At 36.8% G+C, this 24,301-nt stretch overlaps 1 protein-coding gene across 1 annotated transcript in view; it reads right to left on the bottom strand.

Annotated features, from left to right (window-relative positions):
* AQR (aquarius intron-binding spliceosomal factor) overlaps positions 1-22,052 on the bottom strand; it is a 49,403-nt gene extending 27,351 nt beyond the window's left edge. The window contains exons 1-19 of the mRNA XM_061463427.1: positions 21,873-22,052; positions 20,940-20,996; positions 19,725-19,765; positions 18,634-18,669; positions 16,966-17,086; positions 16,287-16,427; positions 15,543-15,611; positions 14,964-15,064; positions 14,235-14,311; positions 12,992-13,056; positions 10,635-10,751; positions 9,559-9,672; positions 8,625-8,728; positions 7,716-7,818; positions 6,466-6,586; positions 4,141-4,282; positions 3,268-3,446; positions 1,267-1,434; positions 670-839 (exon numbers count right to left, since the gene is read on the bottom strand). Coding sequence (XP_061319411.1) covers positions 670-839; positions 1,267-1,434; positions 3,268-3,446; positions 4,141-4,282; positions 6,466-6,586; positions 7,716-7,818; positions 8,625-8,728; positions 9,559-9,672; positions 10,635-10,751; positions 12,992-13,056; positions 14,235-14,311; positions 14,964-15,064; positions 15,543-15,611; positions 16,287-16,427; positions 16,966-17,086; positions 18,634-18,669; positions 19,725-19,765; positions 20,940-20,996; positions 21,873-21,980 — 2,034 coding nt within the window. The 5' untranslated portion in view covers positions 21,981-22,052. The remainder of the gene's footprint in view (positions 1-669; positions 840-1,266; positions 1,435-3,267; positions 3,447-4,140; positions 4,283-6,465; positions 6,587-7,715; positions 7,819-8,624; positions 8,729-9,558; positions 9,673-10,634; positions 10,752-12,991; positions 13,057-14,234; positions 14,312-14,963; positions 15,065-15,542; positions 15,612-16,286; positions 16,428-16,965; positions 17,087-18,633; positions 18,670-19,724; positions 19,766-20,939; positions 20,997-21,872) is intronic.
* Positions 22,053-24,301: the final 2,249 nt, after the last annotated feature.

Here is a 24,301-nt window from a genome sequence, read left to right as displayed (position 1 = left end):
CCTTTACAACGGAAAGCACCTCAGTTACACAATGCATGATTTTAAGGTACCAAAAGAAAGGCAGTTTGTCATTCATGCTGCATTTTCATAATGGAAAACTCAAGGAACATTAAAGATTCAAAGGTCTAAACAGCAAAGAAACTGAGCATGCATACACGAAACATTTTCAGGAAAAAGAGGCACCATTCACTCTACAAAGCTCCAGTTCACATACAATCTCTATCAAATATATCAGTGCTAAAAACCTCACCTGACACCGTCCAAAGCCCAGTAAGAATCCAGTGATGCTCCCAAAAGGTAACAGTTTTCTCCAATTTGAATCTTTTGACTAGTTACTCCTCCTTTTCCTGCAGTATACTATCACCTCAGGTAACAAAAACATTCCACATACTCCCTTAACCCAAAAAGCCAAATAAAATTAATCTGTAGGCTACCTGTTAAAAGACTGAAATGATAAACCACTCAGGTGAATTCGGAGTGGTCTGCTTTTCAGTTATTTTCAATGCTTCTCTGAAAGGGGAAGTCATCAGCACCTGACATGCTCCAAATTCCTGCAGTGATCAGATGTCACTAAAAAGCCTACCTACATGCATCTGAAATGAACATGTCTCTATTGCTGGCATATTCAGACCAACTCTCCTCCTAAGAGTTAATGAGCAAGCACCTTACCTTGAAATTGTTTTCTTTGGGCTTTCTTCTCATTATTATATTAAATGTCTCATAAACATCTTCTGCTCCATTCTGGATTGTATTGGTCATGTCTTGTTGATACTGGTTTGGATCCAGAAATACTCTGTATGTTCTGCAATCCCCTTTAAGTCTTGGTTTGGGCTCAGGTCCTGCCCATAATGAAACAGTAAGAACAGAATTTGAGTTAGTGCTAAAAGCAGATTATCATTCAAATAAGTGAATCCTAAAATGAAATTTAGAAAATTCATACGATGAAACTCATTTCGGCATGGCATTACAAACATTCTTATTTCACGTTTTCATCCCATTTCGAACAGATTTTCTAATTATAAGCTATTTTATTCCTAAACCAGAAATGCACTGAATTTAATTAATCTAATTACAACAGATTTTACCAGAGGAAACTAGTTCACCTTTCTATGGCTGCTTATGGAATTGCTTTGTTTTTTTTCAAGTAGGTAATGAATTCAATGAGCACTGGTTAAAAGACAAGCAAGTCAACAACCAGGCTGTTACAACAAAGAAAAAAAAATAAAAGGAAAAAAAATATTTCAAACAGGTTTTGGTATATCTTACCTTCTTCAATAACACGTCCTTTCTCATCCAACATGCCCTGGATTTCACAGCCTCTGACATACACCAGGCCAATTTGCTCAACAAAAGGCCGTCGTCGATCAAACTTGGTGCCGTAAGGTTGTGTAGGACGTACCGTGATCAAAAAGCAGACATCATGCTTACGCAGACCTGATTCCAAAGAGGAGCATTCAGTGGTTTGATCAAATACCACTTCCTTTCTCTATTCCTTTATACATACACACACACACACACACATATATACAAACACACAATAGAATCCACAAAAATTCAAGTAAAACCGCACCTGTTTAAAAAAGAATGTGTTTTGTTTCAACATATGCCTTTAACTTAGAGGATACAAAACCACAGGATACCGTCATCTTTTCCACACTGATCTCAGATATGAGAAGGAGAAATTGACTACTTTCTTCATGACAACAGACTTGTCTTGAAATAACCTCAGTTAGGTTACACACAACCTAGGTATTTTCAGTCTTACCTTAAGTGTGCCATTAATCCCTTATTCCATTTTTCTGTACTAATTTTTTTGTTTGTTTTTACGATTTAAGTGCAGTACCTAGAACTAGGGCAGAAAATCCTAAAGTTTAGTTATCTACTTAGAAAGGTAAAAGATCACTTAACCAATTACTTGTCTTCCAGGGTACACTCCAGTTTATGAATCCCAATATGACTTGGTTTAGCGTTTTTATTTTTCTCCTCAGTAATAACATGTTCTTGTGGAGCCACATTTGCTTTTGAGCAATTAGGACCTCGGACTCTTTCCATTCTGCAGAGCTACTGCCTAACAAGCCATTACTACAACATGCATTTGTGCAGTGACTTGTTCTTGCTTAAGTTTAGTATCTTAATATTCACCATGGTGAACTACACCCTACTTTTAATATGCAGTTTCTCCAATTCACCAGCATAAACACTAATCTTTTTCTCCAGTATATCTACAGTTTCTCACAGATCCAAGACACCTTCAAAATTAAGTAAAAACATGCTGTATTTTTTATACAAGAGAAATAATTTCTCACAACACACAGGATATTATTCAACCTAAAGCAGTTTCATCAAGACCCTGTTATGTCAGGAAATGATTCATGAATTCCTCATTAGGTTTGATGAAGTTAAAGCATTACTGCTTTTGAGATCACAGAGGCTGTTCTAGTATTTAAACAGCCAGGTGCGCCACTATATAGATACCTTCAGCATGGTGAAGTCTGCTGCCATCCTCCTAGGCTTCCTACTTTAACAGAAATCTACATTCCCAAACTTGTATCTGCTTATTTATGATATGCTCCAAATTTAGCATTTGTGTATGTGACCTGTAATCACACTATGCAGCTACAGCACATTTAACAGATTTCTCTAACAAAAGGGAGTGACATTTACTGATAATCCAAGTAAAGTACATGTTTCTATGCCACTTGCCAACACAGTCAACTAAAGTTCAGTTCTTCAAGCGGAAGAACCGTCACCTGTGTACACTTCTAAACAATGGTATTTGGTACTAACAATACAATCATCACTTCCTAACAACATTCAAATATACTGAAAGCTACTAAAATGCACTGGCTTGAATTTAATCACAATTTGTCCTTTCTGCTTGAATATGAGACGGGTATCACATTCCCCACTATCCTTCCAATATGACATTATTAGCATGCATATTAATTTAAAATGCTAACTTACTTTTCCACATTCCCTGTAAAGGGCAGAATTTTCCATTAAGAAACTGTATGACATCAGGCTGAAATAGGAAACATTCTGGTCCCAATGAACATGCAAATACTTTAACACTGTCGATATTATCCTCATTTTAGGAAAATATAAACTTCTTAGACTTGGAATTTGAGTATCTAACTTTTAAATACTGTGTAAAGATCGGCAAATCTGCATCTCTGATTAAAATAACCGGTCTTACAAATAAGATTACATCAAAGTGTATTTTGATGGGCACCTATTTTATCACTTTATTTCAAAGAACTTAAGTACCTTCCCATTCATCTTTGATGTTATCTCGGACATTCAAATTAATAGTAACATCTGCTCGTACTCGCATGGGCCAGTTTTCACCAATATTGGGCTTTGCTACCTCCACCACTGTGAAAGAGACAATGGGCTGTGCCATCCTAGCCCATCCACCAAAGACCACACCTCCATATTCAGATAACCTGTAACAAACAACAAAAAACCCAAACACAGAAGTTTTAAGTGATTATCTGACAAAAGATTCAGTTCTTTTTCTAAAGTGTGAAACAGTTTACCTCACAGTCAGCTCTAAGACAAAAAGTAGAAGCCTTAATTTTACATGCTACTGATGCAGATTCACGTACTCCTATATTTTAGAACTGAAGCATAACATGAACTGACTTATTTTTCAAGAAACTAAAGCAACTTATACTGGCATTATAAAAAAAAAAAAAATTGTACTGACTTTAAGAGCTATGGCACCAAATGATCCCTTGAAAACTAAAGAGGATCAAAACGTGGCAGATGGCAAATTCAAGACTACTCAGTAACACCTCCCATAAACCAGAAATGTTGGTGGCAAGATTCCAGATTTTGTAATGTCAGCCCAGGCTTAGTCCTTTTGAAAAATTCATCTGCCTTAACACAACAAAGATTGATTGCTAGCATCCAACGTATTGTCTTAACACATCTACAGGGATACATATAAACACACCCCTATAAAATCATCCCACAGGGTTGCAAAACCTTATGGATGAAGCAGTACCTGTGTAATAATTTTAAATACGTTTGTTACTATGTATTTAGTATACACACAATATAAATTACTCATTTTCAAATGCACTTTGATTACAATTGAAGCTGAATTACTGGTTTGCATTAGTTAATAAATATTACCATGGTTTCATCCTACTGACACTATCTTCGATGTCCTGTCTGATCTCGTAGGTAGACTCTAAGCGGAAAAGATTGAAGTTCCTCAGAAGATAGTCATGGAGAGTGAGAAACTGCAGATTCAGTTTAGGTAGTGCAAGACAGCCTAAGGGGGTAAGGGTAGAAGGAGAGAGGTATTTGATGGATAAACTACATAAATTAATATACTGGTTCTAAGAATTCATACACATGTTACTTTATAACTACCATGACTGTTATCCTGGGAGATTCTATGAACTACCCCCTTTTATAAATACAGGCCTCTTAAAAAGCACACATTTTTCATGTTTTCTTGAAATGAACCTGCTCAAAATTAATTTTCATCCTTCTGGCAGTAATGCCATACATAATGACATAAAGACTGAATCCCTCCCTGTATTCAGACAACAGAACTGAATTTATAAAAATCAAACAAAGGGCAAATTAACAGTTTTTTTGGGGAATGGAACAATTAAGCCAGCATTAAATAATAATGAAAAAGGTTCATTAACTAATAAAACCTATGAATTATCCAAAAATTCCCCAACTCCAATCATTTATGCTTATTAGAAGCCACAAAAAGCCAGTAATGTTGAAAAAAGTTTTAAACCAAGAAATCAGTTTTTAACACACAACTTTCCTCAGAAGTTTCTGTTACTGATCATAGATTTTTTTATTTTTTCTTTTTTAATGAGAATGAAAAACATGGGAAGATTAGATCTAACTAAACAAGGAGTATTAAAATTCCTAGACAGGTTCTAAAGCTTGCACATCTTTATGATAGTTTTTATTATGGAAATTTTGCACCTAAAACTATTACATGTTACTCATTTAACAATACTGGACTAATGTTCCAGCTTCACATCTATGCTCAAGACCTGTGAAAACATCAAGCTTTGGTAACTCGCAATGTTATCCTTGAAACATTTCACTGGTATATGTACTTCCTATTAGCTTTCACATGCACTAGAGATACAATGGGAGTGAAAAAAGATGGTAGAACATGGCAATTTTTATTCTAAAAAGTCTTATAGTGATAAAATATTTAAACTCATTTCCCAACAAGAAGTAACAAACCCAGTCCAGTAAAGCTAGTTATATGCACAAAGGGTAGGGCCTGCAGCAACACCTCTTTAAGGTTGCACAGCATTTGTCAGACAGACTTTTCGTCCCTTATTTCTTAGGGGAAAACAGAAGCAGTACTTCTATCTTTCTTGGGCTAAAATAATTTTGCTACTTTTAGCAAGACAAAAAAAACAAGACCATTAAAATAAAACTTGTTGGAAATAAGGGCTGGAGAATATGTGGAGATTAAAAAGAGAAACAGTAAGCTGAAACTAAGAGAAGCAAAACTGAAAAATACTTTTAACAGTCTGCAGACAAAATGCTTCAAAAACTATCTTTCTTGTCAATAATATTTGCTCACAGAGAATTTATAAAAAAACAAAAACAAAAACAACCCTAATTTATGCTAAGCAGCTGAATTTAAGGCTTATACCTACACAAAAAGTATCTCTGAATTAAAACGGTATGAAGGAGGGTATGGAATACTTTGTGCTCAAACCAGAAACATACTTTGTACTAGTCTTTAAAGATATATGTTGTTATTTGGAATCTCCATGCTCCAAATTAAAGTTTTTGTATTCCTAATGAAAATTCTCAGGATCCACATCAATACATTTTTTTTAAAAGTAGCTAGACAAAAATAAGCGTTGTTCATTGAAAAGCTTAAAACTACCTAACTCCTTGTTTGCAATACGTGGAGTTTGCTTGGTCATGAGAACATCGAGCAAGAACACTAGGTTCTGAATTTAGAGTGTATATACTACATTTCAGTGACTGTGTACACAAGTACCTTAAAATAAAAGGAAGATAATCAGTGCTAATTCTACCACTTAAAAAAAAACCAAGAAAACCCCAACAACAAAAAAAGGGCTTTAGTGAACATACTTAAGAGACAAGTACAGACAACAGCTTTTCTGCTGCATGTTTACAACCTCTCTCAGGTTACAGTAACTACCTGTGCCACAGCTGGTAGTATACCGTATCTGTTATCCAGATTAGAAGCAAATAAATGTCTTTGTAAATACAGGCCTTTGATTTCTCAAAAACTCCACTATAAATTTGCTAATAATTTCACCTTAGAGTTCCTGACTCACAACTCATAAAAGCTAACCTCACTCCAATATACTGGAAGATGCCAAAGTACAGCACGTAAGTTCCAAAGACAGAATGAACCTAAACATTGGAACTGCTTTTTTCTGCAGCATCTACTGTCCTCTTCAGCATTTACTGAACTACTAATCATACCTTCTCCAGAATAATATTCAGTTGGTACAATATTTTCATCCCAAATAATCTTCTCTGTGGGATAGAGTGGCATCTGGTTGAGTTGCTGAATTTGAGATATTCGTCGCTCATGACGGGAAACCTAAAGAAAGGATGCATTTTAAACTTCTGTAAGTCAAAAAGGGAAAATAAAGCTATTTTTGAAATATGCACATTGACCCATAAGACTGCTGGTGGTCACTTGTCATTTTCTCTCTTTTAATACATTTAGGTTTGCTTTGGTTCTGGGTTTTTTTGTTTTTTTTTTTTGTTGCTGTTATTAGGGGGCTTTTTTGTTTGCTTCGTTTGTTGTTTTTTTTTTAATAAAATATAACTAAATACAAAGAGTGAAACTAGAACATGAACATACACCTAGTCCAACTATTGGTCATAGTACAGGAGTCAACCAATCATCTGGCTACTCAGCAGACCCAAAAAGACACAACCAAACTGAACACATTCAGTCAAGGCTTAGCAGAAAATCAACTTAAGATAAAATCTATTTGCTTCTCCATTAAGCATGTGGTCAAAAGTTAATGCTATTAGCTCACACTGCTCATTCAGCAACAAGTAGTCTTAATTCCCTGTTCAAGACAGAAAAAAAAAAAAATATCCAATACTACAATGTCATCTGAACAAATACGGCATCCATAAACATCATGTCTAAACCTTAGGAAGCTGTGCAAACAAATTTTAAAGGAATTAACAAGCATAAAATAAGCCTAGAAAAAAAGATTTTTAAAACAGCTATGCCATTCTAACACTGATATCAAGAGTAGAATCCCACAGTAATATCATTACACACTGAATATCCAAATAACCATGACGTACCAAAATGGTACTTCAAATGGGTTCAAGGAATCAAATAGGTACTGACTATCTAGATCTACTTTAGAAGACCTCTTTATTTCTAAAGGGGACAAACAGGTTACTACATAAACTTTTCCAGAAGAACTGTTTCTGAGATTCTGGTTTCTGTCTATACCTTTACAACTACACCAAACATACACATCCTAGTTTCTCAGGAAAACTACCTCTATAAATAACCATTTTAATGCTTCATTTTTATGATATTAAACCCCATTTTAGTATTACTACTAAAACCCTGCTGTGGTTCACAGGCAGTTCAGCTAAAGGTCCTAAATGGCTACTTTACCACAGTGTAGTTGCTGGATTTAGCTGCCCTGAGTTTGCAAAAGAAAAAATGCAAGCAGTATTAATTATATTTTTACCAGCAGCTCCAGCAGAAACTCCTTTTCATAGCTTGAGTCTTCCCCTTCTGGAAGGGATGGCAGCAGGCAGAGATATGATGCCACCTGGTGAAGAACATTTGAGCTGCACAGCAGAAGAAAAAACAGAAGCTTGGGTCATTGGTCATTTGCAATAAAACCAAGGACAGCACGCACCATAGCTTTCTTTTTTCTTAAAAAAGAAAAACAAAAAAACCCCACAAAAATCCAACTATTAATTTCAAAGACAGATCAGTATTTTAAGTGAAGTTTGAGATATTTAAAATACTTCTGGAATTGTTACAAAGTGATCTACAGCACTTCCATGGGGGAAGTGTGTTCAGGCACAAGTGTAAGCTGAACCACTCACCCACAATAAACAAAGCAAGATATGAATATTTTTTATTGTTTCAAGATGTGTACTTGAATGCAGAACCAAACAACAGAGCAAACATTGCCTTTGTCAAAATACAGACTGCTATCCTTTTAATCACAGCATAACAATACAGCACAGTTAATACAGTGGCATACTTTTATAATTTGTTGTATTTTTTGTACAAAACAGAGTAAAAAAAGCCAAATTAAAAAAGTCAGAGGTTAACTACTGCAAGTTAATTACTGCTACAATTACTTTAAGCAGCTAGCTGTTTTCCAGAAAGTTAGAGCCTTTCTACATTCATACATAAAAAAAGGAAAATAGAAGCCTTTTTTTTTTTATACTGGAATTCTAGTACTTTGCTACTAGAGGACACAAACTCTCCCCATCTCCCTATTTTAGCAGATATAAAAGCACCATGGGAAGTCAGAAAGACCTGAGAAGTCAGAAAGACAAAAGGCTAGCAATTTGTTAAATTAAAACCTACTGAGAACAAAGAACTGCAGTTTCATGTTAAATTCATATTGGTAACTTACCTCAGGGGTCCAAATAACTTCACCAGGGAATCACGAGTATCCACCGCAGCTACATTTGAGAGCGCAAAGTCATATAACTCCGGGAAATGTGCAAACGCTGCCCTCTACAAAAGAGCCATGCCCCAAAACAGAATGTAAGCATATTAATGAAACAATTTAATAACAATCTAAGTATTAATAAAAAAGCATACCTTATGATTCCTAACACATACCGAGATATGGACATTATCAGAACAGAAACAAAAACCAGGGAAAATCTCCATTTTTCTTAGTCAGCACCACTTATCTGTTACCCCTGTGCTTCTGACACTATCCTTTTTTATACACTCTCCTATCAGCACTTGTTCTGTCACTAAAATAAAACATAAGGGGCAGGCAACTAAGAAAAACATGGACTGCTTCTTTTATTTTTTTTGTTAAAATCGATGGGGGAAATTCTGAAAAGTGTAGCTATCTTTACATGACTACAAGTAATGTGAATTTTTGTCTGTTATGTACAAGGGGCCGCTACTGCTATCATCATATGTACGTACTGATCTTGAAGAAATGGTGCCACCTGCTGCATAATCATAAGTTAAGTTCCTACTGATCTTGAAGAAATGGCGCCACCTACTGCATAATTGTAAGTTAAGTTCCTACGGCACTTAATTTTCCATTCTGAATGGAATGGGAGCAGTTCACCTTGACAATATCAAATCAAAAGTGGTGGTTCTGCTGGAGCATAGTAATTAGCTATAGTCACACACATAGTATTGAAGTGTTAAGCTTATTCAATATGGTACAGAAAGTCAAGTTAAAATTACTCCTGTAACTCAACAGGAAAAAGAAGGGGTCTGCTTTGGATATTAAATTAATGCCTATTCCAGACACAAATTGGACTAAAACAACAAAACCAGATCCTTCCTCTCCCATAAATGCTTCACTGTCTGCCTACCTGTAGTGAAGTAATTCTGTCATAGTGAATTGTTGTCATCTCATTCTCTGTCAAAGCATTTCCAGTCTGATCATTGATTTCAAAGCCAGTGTAGAATTTAAGCATATCTAAAAGCTGAGACATTATCCATATAAATTAGTGCATTAAGAATAAGAGATACCCTACCACAAACAAAGAAACACAATTTAAAAGGACAAATCTGGGCACTATTTACAAAAAAGAGCTCCTCAAAGTTCTAGGAGAAATGGACTAAGAAGTTATGTCTAAGTTTTATACTTGGCTAATGCATAAAATAATTTTGTTATCTCATTTACAAGCCATAGGAATTATAGCACTGCCCACAACCAATGCAGTTTCTTTTACATACTAGGACCTGAAACTAATCACACTACAGTGATCTAGCCAGAGGTTCACTCAGACACTGAACCCCACTTCTGGCTTGCTGCTACTAAAGAAGGGAAAGGTCTTGCTCCCTCTTACCCTCTCTGATGTCAGCTCTGGAACTCATCCTACCTTTCAGTAAGATTACTTAACTTGGGAAAATTATTTAGATCTGCTACTGGCTTTGTGTTCCATCAGTACTGACCCTCAGAGAAACTGAACAAATGCCAGTGACTGGGGACACCAAGCAGCAGGAAAAGCAGCTGAAATGCAGGAAATGGGACAGATCTTCAGCTCCTGCCACAAAAAAACCAATATACTGTATATGGACTAAGTAAACTGAAGGACAGTAGTGAAACACAAAGGCACTGTTAGGTAGATTAGTCTGAGGTCAGAATGAAGCACAGAAGGATGCACTGGTGACAACTTCTGCAACATGTGGGATAAAGCATGCCAGAAGCTGCACTGTTTTCTAGGTTGTACTTCAAAGAATTGTTCAAAAACGGAGCCAGAAATGTAAGAGCAGTCACACACACAGGTACAGTCAGGAAAGAACTACCATCTGAAGGATTTAAATCAACACGTAGTTTGCACAAATCAGAAAAAACTGCCTTAAAAAATACAAAACAAAACAATTGAAGAATTTAGAGCTGCATCAGAATGAAAAAGTTATTTTCAATAATTTTGCATTTCACCTGACAGAAGAGATGACCCTCCTTCTCTCTTTTAGCAAGACTGGACAGGTAACAGTGAACAACAAGGTGGGAGTCATCCAACACTGTATTAAACCAGCGTCGTGTGGGAAGCAAAGCCTGTGGTAAACAACCTCACATTAATACAAGCAACTCTTCAAAATGCAAGAAATCCTGGTTCTTCATGGTTTTCTATTTCAGGAAGGCATACCAAGATGGACTGCTGCAAAGCTGTTTACATACCTAATACCCTACAAGAGGATCTCACATTAAAGAAGCAAGATTGATTTTATGCAGGTAGGCTACTGTCAGCACAACTTGTTGGATGACTGGGAGCAGGGCACAAACTTGCCATTAGTGCAATTGCATCCTGCCAGTAATAAAAGTAAATTAAACAAAGCAATCATTCTGCTACTGAGTGTCTACTTAATGACTGTGCGTTACAAAAGGCACGTCAAACTCTGAAATACTACTTTAAACATTTGTTTTCTATACTCATTGATTTTAAACATGTCTTTCTCAAAACTACAAACTTTAGGATAGATATAAGGAAGAAGTTCTTTACTGTGAGGGTGGTGAGGCACTAGAACAGGTTGCCCAAGAAAGTTGTGAATGCTCCATCTCTGGCAGTGTTCAAGGACAGGCTGGACGAAGTCTTTGGTGACATGGTTTAGTGTGAGGTATCCCTGCCCATAGCAGGTGGGTTGGAACTATACAATCTTAAGGTCCTTTCCAACCCTAACTATGCTATGATTCTGTGAAACTGTGTTTCTTCAAAATATTGTATGGCATCTCTATTCTTCGTAAGATACTCAAATTAGAGCTAAGATTTTTTCAAATCTTAATTAAAAACCTACAAAAGATTTTTTGTAAAAACAAAACAAACAAACAAAAAAAACCCAAACAAAACCAAAACAAAAAAAAAACATAAAACCAACAAAAAATACCAAACAAGAGAACATGCTCTACATAGCACCTGTTCAATAGCAGACAGCAGTACATCTCAACAAGTGGATAAGAAAAAGTGAGTTGCTGTCAATGGAATCTACAGACTGAACTTAGAAAGGCAAAAAGTGTCAACATGGTGTTTAGAACTAAGACAAAGAATATGTAGTAGAAAATGTTAATTGTTCTGCACAACAATTATATAAAAACAAACACACACACAAAAAAAAAACGCTCAGAAAACCATAAGAACTTTTCATGGATTCATTCTTTTCAAATTATCAAATCACCAAACTTTTATGGCAGTCTATATATATGGTAATATGAAACTGGAATATTCTGAAAAAAGCATAGGTAAAAGAGTCCATTAACACAGTACATGCTACCAAGGAAAAAAAAGACTTGGATTTATAGTTAATTTCTCATTTGCTTGTTCCAGTCACTTAAACAGGCTTCATAAAACTGCCTGAATTCTAATCTTCCTGAAATACCTAGCAAGAACCAACATTAAACGTACTACCTGTAAGCACTTCATCTAACAGCCAGACTAAAGTTTAACTTCAAATACATATGTTGTCTTAGGAGAGCACACTATATCCATAAGACAACAAGCTCTAACTTAAAAAATTCATTCTATGGCAACTACAAGCACAGACAACTTCAGCAATTTAGCAGAGGACAGTTAGCCCATATGAGTCAAAGATCATGCCATTTTAGAATTCCCTCTTCTTACTGTTTCAGAAAACAGTCTTATTTCAGAATGTCTTCTAAATCCCAAGTTACTTTAAAGAAACTGCTACTCATGTGAGAAATTATAAATTAACGTATTTTAGTTTTAATTCTGGTACAAGTAAAGCTTAGAATTGTCCCACTTTCTCAGCACCTGCTTAAAAATTTTACAAAACCTTGCCTGGCCTCCTGTTATGTAACAAGCCTAGGTCACCAAAACTGTTACTTCTAAATACTGAATTCTACTCAAATAGAAATTGATAGCATTTCAGAACTAGTGATGCTTTCTGGGATTATGCCCTACAACACAAGGTACCTTTAAGTGACCTTTTGCACACTGAAAAGAATACTGGGTCATTCCTAGCAGATTAAAAGTGTCACACAATCAACTGCCAGAATTACTACCATCACCCCAATTAACAAAGTCCTCTTCACTGAGCAATTCAGGATCCTAGCTCTCTCCTAACAATTCATCAGGTTTATAAACCTTACTAGTCAGTTCCCAGTGTGGATGTACTGCTAAAACCTCCAATTTACAGATTGAAAACAACTGTTAAGCAACCATATGCACAACTGCAACATGAAGACCTGCTAATTGGAACAAGGCTGAAATAATTACTTTACGCATTTAAAATCTGGAACATTAGAACACCTGGAAATAGGTTGAATAATTTACAATAACTTACCTCAAGATCTAGCATAAGTTCAATGAATCTCTCACAATAATGAACTTTGTCCATAGAAATAGGACCTACATAGAAAAAAAGAGGTTTTTTCTGCAACTGATCCACACACTTGTATTAGAACTATTCTTTAGAAATGTAACAAATGCTACTAATATACTATAATATACTGATATAAGTTTTAACAAGATTAAAAAGTTAACTAACACATTCTTCTCTTTCTGAAACAATCCTTTCTTTCACTGCAAACCAGAAAAATTTTGGATACAAGAAAGTAATGGAACCAGTTTCAGGAGTTATTTTATCCACTCTGAAAAAAAAACAGCAATGTGAAACAAAATGAACACTTCCACAAGATACCAATGGCTTGCTAAGCTTCTTAAGAAATTTTAACTCCACGTACCCAAAAATACCTATTTTAAAGCCATAATCATGGTGTGTGCGAAAGGCCTTGACAATATTCAAAGGTACTCAGTGATGACTGCTGAGGAGCCTTTAGAATCATGTCAAAACACAAATTAAGTCTGCTTTAACTAATACTTCCAAAACCCCCAAATAACTGTTCATATAAGTCTTCCTAAAATGGGTCTTGCATAACTGGAGAAATAGAGAGGATAGGTATACTTTCTGAGGAAGCTACAGTACACAATTTCCCCTTACAGCTCAGCTAAGAGCTAGTTCGCCGAGTTTAAGCGCAGAAGCAGAACTCTAGGAAGTGATTTTACCCAAACTGTGCTGTGCTTGGAGCATACTAAGCCTTTTTTGTCAAAAGGCTAACACTTTCCTTTACAAACACTCTTCCTTTCTAAATCAGGCAAGCATATAATTTTGCTTGTCACAATGACTTCTAAATCAAGAGCAGTCAAATCTTACAGAATTTCACTTAGGCTTTTGTTCTTACCTTAAATCAAGAATATTAACAGAACAAAGCCTTATTATACGTATTTAAACTACCTGTTTAACAAGGCATCTAAGTATGTAAGAGATGTTTTAATGCTGTAAGCACACAACAAAAATATCAATTTCCAGAAATACTTTTTAATGAAGTCCATACAGACCAGAAGAAATTTAAAACAGCTTTCTGCTATTTCATTTTTAAAGCATATACAGATGCGAATACTAATTTTGACATGATAAGCATGTATTTCACTAAAACCCTATCCAGAGAAGGTCTCCAACCTCAGCAACAGGAAAAGAATTCAAGACAGATTACCAGATAACAAAGCAACATAAGAACCACAGCTACCTGAGACAGGTATTGACTTCAGCACAGAAATGAATTTCTGGATGAGCTGTGAAAGAAATCTTCTCTCCTGATATGCTCTAAAATCAAACACATGACAAAATCATTAATATTCCTTAAATGCAGACCAGAAGTACATTGTAACTTTCACTAACACAAAGTCAGCTGCTTTAAAATTTATATAACAGTAGCAGGCTGCTTTGAAACACATGTAAAATGTTTAGATTATAACTTTTCTCTCAGGCAGACAGATTAATAGTGTACACTTTTAGGCACAGAACTGCTTAACAGCCTATGCTTATATTGAGCCAAAAAGGAAACGTATGTCACCACCTACACCTTGCCAGATTGTAAGACAAAAGTACTGGAACGTTTAACTTTGGTGATATACACACAAATTTATTCAAATATTTGCATAAGCTATATGCTTAAAAGCTAAACATTTGCTAAAGGTCATGAAAAAATATGAGTAACTACATGAACATTATTTTATGGCTTTCACCCTACAGCTCCAAGATTTCGTATCACAAATTCACTGATCAAATAAAATACTAAGTTCTATAACAGTATTTTCCATAAAGAGACCACATGATTAATCCTTATGTGTCATCTTTGTAGTTGTTTAAAAAAAAAACCACACATTTTTTAATTGAAAAAATTTATTTTAGCTGAAACACAATGAATTCATTAAGGGCTTTGGAGTTATCAGGAAAAAAGGCTTCTGTAACATACCGTGTTCTTGCCTCCTCATCCATTTTCTCATCATTTTTCTTAATTAGATTCCAGAATTTCCTTAGTTTTGGTGTCTTTTTCAGCTCTTGCTCCAGTCGTTTCTGAAATGTTACAATGTTATTCAGTCATCAAGAATCCTTGTTTTCATGAGAGATAAAAATACAATCCAGTCTTTTTATTAAAAAGAAAAGATATACAACAAAAAAAAATAGCTGTCTCAGATAATTGAAGTATTACTGCAAAGCAAGAACATAGTACTGCTAGAGAGTAGCTATGGCTAGATGTCAGCTCCATTTCATGGCTCCCGTGATTTCGTGGCCTTGTCTACAAATTATAGCCTGAAGAAGCTATAAGCAACAAAGCTTAGTTTTATGAAAAATTACATCATTAATAATTACATTGAAATTAATAATAAACAAGAAAGATAATTCTACCAAGTACACAAATACGTAATTCTACAGCAAAGCAGGCAGCTTTAAATAATCAGACTTCCACAACAGTGCTCCATAAGAAGTCACTTTACAGAACCTGAATAAATGCCTAGAAGATTGCTTTGCCAGTTTACAGTGTTATGCTTACAGGTTGTAGAGCCATCCACATCGGTAAGGAAATGAGCTGCTGCACCTGTGCTCTGATCAAATCCACTTCCTGTTAGAAAGTTACAGACAGAAAATATATTTTAAAATTCTTATGTTTTCTGAGGTGCCTTACAAAACACAAAATACCCCAATGTATACTATCTGACAAAACCAAGTACATTATTGCATTAAATTCCACAATTTCCTAAGAGGAAACTGCACAGCAGCCCCTCCTCAGTAACACTTGTAACTGTTGAAGACTTCTGCATTTTAGGTTCTTTTCATGGATTCTGTCAGTTCTTAATACTTGAGCACGGGCCCCTTCCAGGCAAGTATTTTTAGTATAGAAGACAATGAGAACTGATGTTCCTTCTTCAGTCATTTCTTCTTCTTGAATTGAGCTGTTTTACTGTGCTTTCCCTGTTTTCATGCTTTCTTCTCTCCTGAAGCCTTATCAAGCTTCTCCCACTTCATCTACACTCTTCCCATTATCCGAGATAACTAATTTTCTCTGTAATTCATGTCATTTCAACTGTCATTTTAAATGTTTTCTCTCCAACTCTGCCTGTGATCTGGAACCATACAGCAAGAGCCAAAAACAGGGGTAAAAGCCCTTTGGTACCATCTTTTCTTAAATAGGAATTTTGCTTCATCTGTCTTATAAGGAGGGATTGCTCAAACTAAACTGTTATTAACACAGAATAGCATAAACACATTGGAAATATTACAGTTACTTTTAATATACCAAACTGTTGAAGCAGTGATCAAGGAGAAGCAGCAGGACTGTCTGTTCATGCAGAGAGTATTCACTGTCATTTTCGACCAGTGATGCTTCCAGTATGCATTTGAAAAAGAAGGGAAAGTGTTCTGGCTTCTTTTGGAATATCTAGAAATAGAAAAGGAAGTTGATTTTAAGTCAGATTGATACAAACCATTTTACTCTTCATTCACATAACGTAAGTCCTCTAAATCCATTTATATCTCTAAAAGGAAGGCTTAGTTTTTCTCTTTTTCATTTATTCTGACCAGGCAGCACAAACAAAACTGACTAATGATCTTCTCCTGATCATTGATTCTCACACTATGGCAATCCTTTTTTTTTTCTAGTATCAGAGCAAGAACTCTGCAAATGCCTGACTTTTGTCAAGCGCCAAAAAAATCAAATGCTGCTGCTGATGTAATGGCATCACAGAGCAGAGCAAAGGAGTCATGCTTCAGCAGGAATCTGGTGACTTTTCGTACGTCCATTGCTTTCTCTGAAAAGAACACACACTTTAAAACACCACTATGTGGTATTCCAGGTGAGGTACCATTTACTTTTAACACTACAAGCTTTGCTACCTGCTGTCAGTATAAGCAAGCATACTGCAAAAGCTGCAACTTGTGAATCAAAGTCAATTCCAGTTGTAATCGAAATCGGTTACCTCCCATGCAGGGACATTCTCTCTAAACTTCTCGTTCACCATACAGCAGATTGACATTAAATATGCTTTACTGGACACCTCTGGAGAATAATTAATCCATAGGTAGTTTTCAAGGTACTGGCTGTGAAGAGACAAAGAATATTTCATTAGTTGCTGCCACCTACATCATCTGTCACTCATTTAAAAGAGCAGTTATGCACAAGGTTTTTTTCCTCCTTCTCCTTACACCTATCTTCATAGTTTGCAAGCAGTTCCTGACGCTACCTCTCATTTACGTCACTGTAGCAAAACTTGTTAGACTCCATAACTGCTACAAAGAGACAGAGGAGTTTCTTATCAGGAAGACACATTTACCAGGTTTTCATATGTAACAAGTGTCCATAACCCAATAAAGTCCTAACACAAATTCATGTTAATTTTCCAAAGAGAGAACAAAAAAACAAAAAAAAACAAAACACAAAAATGAAAAACCTTCACTTGTCTAAAGAACATCATGCAACATTTCCTAGCATAAAATGCAAACGACAACAACTGTTGTCCCCCTAAATCCACAGAACTCCACATATCATCTCACCTAGGAATTCTAAAACCTTCAAAATATTTTAGTAAAAATACTATTATGCCCTCAATCCAGGATAAATCCTACATGAGCAAGAATGAAGGACAGGAAAATCTCATGTGTGTGAAGACAGGAGAGCCTGACAGATAGATGGAGGGAGACAGGAGAAGAAGAGAGAGAACATGACTTAAAGGACAAATGGCAATAAGATCAGGCTACAGTCCAGAAAGTACTAAAGTTAAATTACAGGCTGGTAACACTAAGAATGTTCATAAAAAGAACAAAAACCTCTAACTCCATGGTATTGCTGGTATACAAATTCCAGAATTCATACTACCAGCAAGCCATCTGTTAGTGTCAAAACCCAAACATAGCTTCTATTTTCCTTTCCACCTTTTCTAAAAGAGAAATAAAAAACATACGTAAGTTTGTCCTACTTTTCTAGTTAGTGGCACTACTTATATATTTCAGGCTTTTGAAACAAATAATTTATCTCAACCAAAACCCACCTCATTCTATCTGTTCCTAAGATTTGTGAAATAAAACAGAGCCAACAAAACATTAAATATTGTGGTTTAAAATATGTAAATATTGCCAATATTTATTTTACATCATTTTATACATGCTTTATAAGTTCTTCCAGGAAAGTCTGAAGTAGATGTAAGAATCTTCTAAACAGATTTCCATTTATTTTCAAATGGAAAAACATGTTAGCAATGCTGCTGCAGCACATTTCACTTTTACCCTTGCCTAAGAGACTTAACCTAAAAACTTCCTCTGACTTCATCGAGTTCTGATTTCAGGCTTGATAACACATTCCAAATTACAGACCCAAGCTTTTTTACCTATTGCATTCATACCCTCATCTCTGGCGCTTCACTTACACTAGAAATTCAAGATACTCTGATATGTTACTTATGCTTATGAAATTAACCCCTCCTTAAATTAAGCTCTCCTCACTTCATTTTTCTAGGCACACAATTCAAGGCTTTAGTAAGTAGGAATAAATGAGAATACTAATTAAAACTGACTTACTGCTCTGCATTTGCTTCTTATCTTTACAGGTTCCTATGGAAAAATAACTCGGAATTTCATTCCAATTAGCTTACCTGAATTCAAGAAGCATTATCTTTCTAATAGCAAACCTAAAAAGGAAAAAGTAATCAATTAAAACACGTAAGAAAGCCTCCCATACACATCACAGCTGCATGGGAAACAGCTGTGTTTTCCCTTATTATATAACAAAAGCTGTTGAAACATCTAGGAATTATTTCTGCTTCCCCCTCCCCCTTTTTCCCTTCCTCCATTTCCATGCAAGAGCACTTGAATGCAGAAGTAACTGTTGCAACACCTTGGAAGCTAAAGTTAATGCAGCTTCATTAAGCAATCAAAGACACATTAACAACAAAAAAAAAATTAAAAAAACCACCCCAAAACATGATAAAACAAAAAACCATCTAGATCTTTTAAATATGAAGACACCACTTCTAATAGCCTTGAAGACACAAACTGCTAGAAGCCGAGTGTCTTCTGAAAAACCACAACTATGTATTTCATCAGTTCATAATGGCATATCTTCTGACTGGAAACTGAAGCTTATTCTGATCCTATATGGCAATTCTTAGACTACTTTCATAAAGGAATCATAAAGAGAATTCTCTCCAGAGCCCAAACTTCTCCAGAAAAACTCCAAACACCTACAGTTACAACTCTTTTCTGCACACAAAGCTACAGAATGCAGTTAATCTTGAATTGTCTCCACCATCTAACATCACATTTCACTGAAATAAGATTTCCTCTTTACAAACCAGGTAACAATAACCAGTGAAAAAGCAAAGAGCTAGAGGCAGCACACTCCTCAAGTGTTTTTTTTTTAATTTACACACCTTAGTGACAAAAGAAGGGGTCAGCGTTCTATAACCAACACAACAAAGCCAATATAAACCTAAGCAGACTACCAGAGCAAGGAACCAAACAATATTATGTCCAACCATCACATTTATGAGCTCAAGAACTTTCTTTTTGCCTCATTCAGACTTTGAAATACCATAACAATTAAATGACTCGCATGCACTGGAGTAATTTTCATCTGCTTTAAACATGTTAATGCATTTTGAAATTCTACAAGACATTAGAAACCACTTCAATACAGATAATGTTGGAATGCTTGTCTGCAAGTGAAAGTGATTAGCGTACTTACTTGGACCTGACAATTTCTTTTGTATACACATCTTCAATAACCTATGGGAAAGAATATTTTAAAAAACTGGTTAAGAATTTTATATACCTCAAGTGATTAAAATGTATTAAGACACCTTATGCACTGAAAGTTTCTCTGAATTATTTACTCTTTGCTCACTGCTATTTGATCAAAAGTGTTGTAACAATTATGTCTTGGCTCTGAAGAGTCCAGAAGCTTCACAGATACATTCCCACAAAGAAGGTGAACCAACTTGAGGATAAGCACATGACAGAGAACTGACTGGACCTTCATTCAAGTTATTCTGAAGGAATAATCAACATCTCGCTGAGATTTTTATAGAAAAGTCAAACAGATATGCAAATTCTTTTATTGTTAATCTTTGGCTTAGCGTTGAATTTAAAGAACAGTCGTTGAGAGTAAAGCCTGCAGCAACTCTGTCATCTGTTGTCACTCTTCCTTTTAACTGACATTTAACTACATCCAGACACTATTACGTAGTTTTTCCAATAGGACTGAAAGAATCTGCATTATCTGTTGCAACAGGCTCACTCTCGCATCATACGACATAGAGATGCAGTTCAACTGCTTATGTACATCCTAGTTCTAACAATAACAGATAAATACTACCACAGATACTACAAAGAGAGAGAGTAAACTGAGACTGGAAAGGGAAATTTAGCCAAATATTCACAAGGGAATGAAACCAGATATTCAAGAACCCCATCTACAGAAAAACAAACGCATCATGACAAATTTTTGACATTCAAAACACACATATCCACCAGAACAGTAGTAAAGTTGTCTGATCAAAACTCTCTCAAGAAGCTTTTAGAAAGAAGCATACAGTTCAATAATACCTGCATCTTTCCTCCTTCTTTGATTTCTAAGAGTAGCTCCTCCTTAAGCACCTTTTGACTGTAAAGCAGATGCCCAAAAATCTTTCACTCTCCTAAAGTTCTTTACCAAAATGAACTGAACAAATAGCAGGCAGGAGAACTGCACTGTTATAGCACACCACACACCTTCGTAACACTGCCTACGTTTATAAACTACAAATACATTAACAAATTACAGAGTGTTAATCAGCTGCTGACCTTCCAAGCAGTCTGCTATACTCTTATATAAAATAAGCACCACAGGAGTCTGGCACATCAGAAAATGGTTGATCCTCATTCTTTTACACCCCAACACAATTTCAGTAGAAGTATTTACCTTTGAATCAAAAGGCAATTTTTTCTTCACATGTGGAGCCCAGTATTTATTTGCTAACTGTATGGGGAGAAGAAAAAAAAAGTTAAATATATACATTTTCAGTTGTATTGATATAACAGCTCTATAAAAGATTCCGTCCCAAACTTTATTTCAGTTATACCTCACTTAATTTCAGCTTATGGTAACTACAGGTAACAAAATTATGTTTTCCAACAGCAAGGCTTTCAACCATTGAAGGTTTTATACCTAAACCTTTTCCAACAGAGTTGTGATTCTCTGTAAAAACTCCAGCTGTACAGGCTGCTATATAATAGGGGTTTAGAAAAGCCTAAGTTACTTCTAGCAAATCTCTCAAAAATGTGCCATGATCTTTGAGGGACAGCAACCCCCAGACTGCACACGATTACTCTCCCACTGCAGAACTTCACAAAGAACTACAGGCTATAGATAACTAAAATAGATAAGGTCTAATACCTTAAGGGTATGCGCTGTAGCCACCACTTCAAAACTCCTGAACTATGATGGCAAGAGCTTCCTAACCCACTTTACTCAACCTTTTTTTGGTTGAAGAGGAAGGAAACCAGCATTTCCAGCATAAAAACAATAAAATAAAATTGAACACTTGCAGGAAACCACTTAAACTATTCAGCTACAAAGAACTATCAGTAACCTTTCCCGTGTAACAACAAATCTGATATACTGGACAGTACTGCTCTGGTAAATTTCTCTAGTCAACAAACGCTGGGGGCACACACCTCTTCCTACGTAACGCAGGCGCTAAACCTCTCTTTCGTTACGCCAAAAGGCTTTTCCCCTACCACCGACATGCCGCAAGCACTACTGAACCCCGGGCACCGCCACTACCGGAGCCGCCTTGCCAGCACCCGGCTCCAGCAGCTGGAGCCGCGGCCCACAGATCCCCACGAATCCTACCTGGGTCACGTACTCCGCGTTGATCTGCGACACGGTGGGAGCCACGATCTTTTTCGGCTGGGCCGAAGAGGAGGAGGAGGACGACGACGACGACGCTGCCGCCGCCATGGTGCCGCCGGGATGCGCCCCGCCGCTTTCAGCCTGGGCTCTGCCACACGCACCGCCGCAGCGACGGCCGAGCCGTACCGACCTCCGGACGAGGAGCAGCAGAAAGAGGAGCACTTCCGGGGACCGGCGGCTCTGGCGCCACCTGCTGCGCCCTCCTTGCCACTGCCGCCGGCGGGTGCGGAGCAGAGGGGTGGTGCCGGGCCTCTCCAGCCTGTCCCGGGGCCGGCCGCAGTAGCGCGCTTCCTGCCAGGCCCAGCGAGCTCCCAGCAGCGCACCCGGCCTTTGCAGGAGACGCCCCGATGAGCAGTTAAGGAGTCTCTGAAGTCTGAAAAAAGGACGCAGCGCAGCAGGTTGCTTCTCACCCAGCCTCCAAAACGCTCTGTGAATCCACTTAGGATGACTCCTTCTATTGTATTTGTCATTTAGGGCAAAGGTTTCTGTCCAAAAACATCAAACATCCACCACCGAGAGTGGAGTGTGGCTGTGTTAGTTGTGCGATTCACAGCCCTGAAATCCAGGAAACCCATAGGGGACAGGCACAGTGGGGAGGGGAAATAGCACGTTCACACAAGTCAGGGTCTTGGTAACGATTTAGATTAGTTTGCGATTAACTCTATTTAGTAAACCGATTAATTAAGGAGGAAATGAAGAGCCTCCCTAGAGAAGTTCTGGGCTTTGTTTCTGCAGTCATCCAGCACCTGCCACTCAACCTACTTCAGGCTCCAGGCAGGTGCCACTGAAGCTGGTTTGAGTATGACCTCCTTTGTTTTGATATCAAGGTGATCTCCATTTCATCTCTTCAAGCGGAGGTTAAGCTAAATATTCTTTTTGAAGTTGAATTAGAATGTACAATGGGAATGGGAAACATAATGACAGTACCTTGAACAGGATCAGACAGCAGCTGCATTCAAATAAATACGCCTGCTGTGTGCCGTTGCTTTAAAAGGTCCAGAAGATTTATGTTTTGTGTATGAAAACTAGTAAAATCAAAAAGTTAACAAAAGCACCAGTAACAGCTTAAATAAATAACAAGGACTGAGCATCATTTTCTTTAATGATTGAAACCTTCAGTGAGATCTGTATTTGATGAAAAATACGTGAATGTAAAGCACTGAAAATATACTTAAACCAATGTACCCCACCTGACATTTAAATTTTGGTAAAAATCAGATCATTGAGAGGCTTCGATTGAACTTAATCAACCTAGAGTCTGTGGCTGACTTGGGCTTACTGAAATTATTCAAATACAACTACTCCTTTTGATGTCTGACCTTTCTCCATAGCCTGCATTCATGGACAGGTGTAGAAAATACAAGTAAAAGTTACCTAAGCTCTGAGCTGGGTGGCTGAGCTTTATTAGCATGTTGCTCCATCTTACTGAACTATTTAAGCTGCAAATCAGTGATAAAAAAGGACAAAGAAATAAAAGTTCATTCATTACAAGAGGCTGAAAATAGGAAATCTTCTGAAATTGGCTTTCAAATGGGAGCCCAAAGTTTGACTTATGTTTAAGATGGACCATGAGACAATTAGGAGAGGCTATGGTGGCTTGGTATCCGAGTTCAGAACAGCAGAGGTCATTCCAGAGGGCAAATCAGAACTAATTCTCTGAAGTAGCTTCTGATACCGGAAACTAGTATTAGATGCCTAATGTTAGGCAATATGATTACATCCCTCAGTGGCAATGTCAAATAAAGTGGTAAAGATCTCCTCTCTATAAATAATGCATTAAATACTTCTCTGTATGGAGTATTTAGTTACAGAGTGCTGGGACAGTAGGACTACAAATGAATAGCTGAAGTATAAATTAGTGCTTTGGCAAAATACATCGCTTTCAAGCCTCAAGAGCAGCTGAAACTTTAAAGAGGAGTTGTGGTAAGACTGGGCATAATGACACCCAGAGTTGTACTTACATCCCTATGAGCAACTCTCACCCTAGCTTGCAACACCTCAGCTTCCAACTGTCTATTAAGACTGGTCTCTTGAATGCTATGCTCAGTTTCCCCCGGAGTGGAGGCACATCTGTCACTTTCCACCCCAAACTGCTTTGTAGTTGGGGGAAAAATAAAGTCTTGCATCCCATTGTCCCCACAGCCTTCAATGAAGTTCCCCATCTTTCTATACTCATTGACTTAACACATCAAGAAAATCAAATATTCCCTCTCTTCAAAAATCTGTTAATTCATTCATGAAGACATGTATTATTTAATAAGTCACACATTTCAGTAGATGCAGTTTTCAAGAGTGTTATTCATTTCTAGGCTACATACAGTCCTGGTCAATTTATATTCAATGCTGCTTTCTTGCTTAATTAGCTCTTT

The sequence above is a fragment of the Pezoporus flaviventris genome, unplaced genomic scaffold (genome assembly GCF_033815535.1).
Source record: "Pezoporus flaviventris isolate CSIRO_AGI_PZ_B2104156 unplaced genomic scaffold, CSIRO_AGI_Pfla_v1 ptg000036l, whole genome shotgun sequence".
Classification (NCBI taxonomy): Eukaryota; Metazoa; Chordata; class Aves; order Psittaciformes; family Psittacidae; genus Pezoporus; species Pezoporus flaviventris.
This window is presented reverse-complemented; position numbering and strand designations above follow the sequence as displayed.